Source organism: Pteropus vampyrus, unplaced genomic scaffold (assembly GCF_000151845.1).
Source record: "Pteropus vampyrus isolate Shadow unplaced genomic scaffold, Pvam_2.0 Scaffold235, whole genome shotgun sequence".
Taxonomy (NCBI): Eukaryota; Metazoa; Chordata; class Mammalia; order Chiroptera; family Pteropodidae; genus Pteropus; species Pteropus vampyrus.
In genome coordinates this window covers 363,777-366,627 of record NW_011889016.1, presented here as the reverse complement: position 1 = coordinate 366,627, position 2,851 = coordinate 363,777, and the positions used below count along the sequence as shown (strand labels likewise).

Here is a 2,851-nt window from a genome sequence, read left to right as displayed (position 1 = left end):
GGTCCTGTCCCAGCCCCGGGAACACCAAAGTATGGAACTAAATATCTGGTAGGCGGTGGTTTGATTTTGTGTGCGATGAGCTCATGTCAGCAACAGCATTTTTAATTTACTCCTTTTCCCCACTAGGTGCTCACTGACAAGTTCATCGCGCCTGCACCCTGGTAAGTATATACACTCGCCAGAATTTTTTAAGCTTCTGAGACATTCTGTCCACAGGACACTAACCCCTGCTGGCTCATGGTGGGACTTTGTCGACAAGTAGACAGGTGGTAGCTCGTGCCATTACTAACCGTGTGGCTATCTGCAGCTCACGGCAGAGTCGGTACTGACGCTGCCTCCGACAACGTAAGGCACACGTGGTGCTCACTTATTCCCATGTGTCTGTGAGCCTGTGTGAGGTTGAGAGTCTGGGTCCTCTTTGGGCCTCTTCTGGGGACCCACAGCCTCTGTCTCTGTCCTACACCGTGAGCCATGGTCCCCCACTCTTGGCAAATTCCAAAATTTTCTACTGCCAAACCCGGGGCCTTTTCTGGCCCCTGCCCTGACCAACAGAGGTGCTGGAGGCACTCACCTGCTTGTTCGGACTTCCCTCCGTGCGCCTGGGCACCTCCCAGGTGACCCCTCGCTTGCCACCTATCTGGGGAACCAGCCCAGTGCCGTGAAGTCAAGAGCAGTCAGTCACAGAGTGTCCCTGGAGATGCTGGTGTCCAGCTTCTGAACAGCTAAGGAGAAGCACTGGTGTGAACCTGTGTGACACGTAGGTCCCAAGGGCCCCGAGACCCTCTACAGCACCAGGGCCCCCTGGCCGACATGTGTCCCTTCTGATCGTCCTAGGAGTGTGCCTTCCAGGGAAAATTCACCTGTGGAAATGACCCCCATTGACACTATCGGCATCACCAGGTATCCCAAGAAGCCGCCGCCCGCGGTAAGTGCCGAGCCCTGGGCATGTCCTCCATGCAGGACTGAGCGCCAGGGGCGGGGACTCAGGGCCCGGAACGGAGCTAGGACCGTGTCAGAGGTGCCTGTGTCACTGGCTGCAGCATGTGTCGTGCTCCCTGGGATGCTGCTCCCTGGGAACCAGCTGGGTGGGGACTCGCAGAAAACGCGAGAGACAGAAAAGGCTCTGGATGCGGAAGGGGCGGAGCGTGTGCGAGAGGACAGCTGGGTGTCACTGCCCCGCCGCGCGTGCGGGTTCTGCCAAGTGTACCGTCTGCCACCGGCTCCACCTGTCTGCCCCACCACCTGATCTCGACACGATGGGCCAGCAGGGAGGGGCTGGGTCCATGTAGGGGGCACATACCTGGTCCAGTGAGGCCACCGCAGGGCCCTCAGAGCCGAGCCTGGCATCAGGATCCGTGTTACAGACACTGGCACTGGTCTGCAGAGGGAGCAGGGATGACAACAGTCACAGCTTAGGCCATAGTCCAACCAAGCAGGCCTGTCCGTCCCAGCCACTTCCTCCTACCAAAAAACTCTTAGTGGGGCCCAGGCCAAGCCACCTCCTGGGCAAGACCAGTGGCGCCTCTGTCCTGTGAGCCAGAAGTCCCGTTCTGGGTGTTTCCTGAAGGAGCAGGGAGAACGCAGGAGCACGTGTCACGGGCGGTGGGAGGAGGGGTCCATCCCACTGAGGGTCTTGTCCCAGCCCAGGGGGACGCCAGGGTGTGGTACTGAAAATCCAGTAAAAGTTAGCTTGAATTTAGTGTGCGATGAGCTGAGTGTCAGCCACTTCGGTTTTAATGTCACGATATTTCCTTTTTCCCCTCCCCACATAGAAACTCACTGACAACTTTATGTCACCCTGGTAAGTGCGTACGCTCGCCAGACTTTTTTAAGCTTCCGAGACACAGCTGTCTGCGGGACACTAACCCCTGCTGGCTCCTGGTGGGACTTTGTCGACACATAGACAGGTGGTAGCTCGTGTCATTACTAACCGTGCGGCCAACCGTGCAGCTCACGGCAGAGTCGGTACTGACGCTGCCTCCGACATCGTAAGGCACACACAGTGCTCACTTATTCCCATCTGTCTATGAGCCTGTGCGAGGTTGAGAGTCTGGGTCCTCTTTGGGCCTCTCCTGGGGACCATTAGCCTCTGTCTGTGTCCTACACCTGGAGCCATGGCCACCCACTATTGGCAAACTCGAAAATCTCCCTCCTGCCAAACCTGGGGCCGTTGCTGGCTGGCTGCCCTGAATGACAGAGCTGTTGGCGGCTCCCGCCGCTTATTCAGACTAACCTCCCTGTGCCTGGGCACCTCCCAGGTGACCCCTCCCTTGCCACCTGCTTTGGGAATCTGCCCTTTGCCATGAAGTCTGAAGCAGTCACTCACAGGGTGTCCCGCGGGATGCTGGTGTCCAGCCTCTGCAGAGCAAAGGAAAGCACTGGGGTGAGCCCGTGTCCCAAGCAGGTCCCAAGGGCCCCAAGACCCTCCACAGTCCAGGGCCCCCTGGCCAACACATGTCTCTTCTGACCGTCCTAGGAGTGTGCCTTCCAGGGAAAATTCACCTGTGCTAATGAACCGCATTGACACTATCGGCATCACCATGTATCCCGAGGAGCCGCTGCCTGCGGTAAGTGCTGAGCCCTGGGCATGTCCTCAGTGCAGGACGGAGCGCCAGGGGCGGGGACTCAGGGCCCGGAATTGAGCTCAGGACCGTGTCAGAGGTGCCTGTGCCACTGGCTGCAGCATGTGTCGTGCTTCCTGGGATGCTGCTCAGAAGGAACCAGCTGGGTGGGGACTCGCAGAAAATGCGAGAGACAGAAAAGGCTCTGGATGAGGAAGGGGCGGAGCGTGTGTGAGAGGACAGCTGGGTGTCACTGCTCCGCCGCGCGTGCGGGTTCTGCCGAGTTTGCC

General features: G+C 58.7%; 1 protein-coding gene across 1 annotated transcript in view; it reads left to right on the top strand.

Annotated features, from left to right (window-relative positions):
• Positions 1 to 2,851, top strand: part of LOC105301314 — a 20,721-nt gene that overhangs the window by 7,502 nt on the left and 10,368 nt on the right. The window contains exons 2-5 of the mRNA XM_023519753.1: positions 127 to 161; positions 835 to 925; positions 1,773 to 1,801; positions 2,477 to 2,567. Coding sequence (XP_023375521.1) covers positions 127 to 161; positions 835 to 925; positions 1,773 to 1,801; positions 2,477 to 2,567 — 246 coding nt within the window. The remainder of the gene's footprint in view (positions 1 to 126; positions 162 to 834; positions 926 to 1,772; positions 1,802 to 2,476; positions 2,568 to 2,851) is intronic.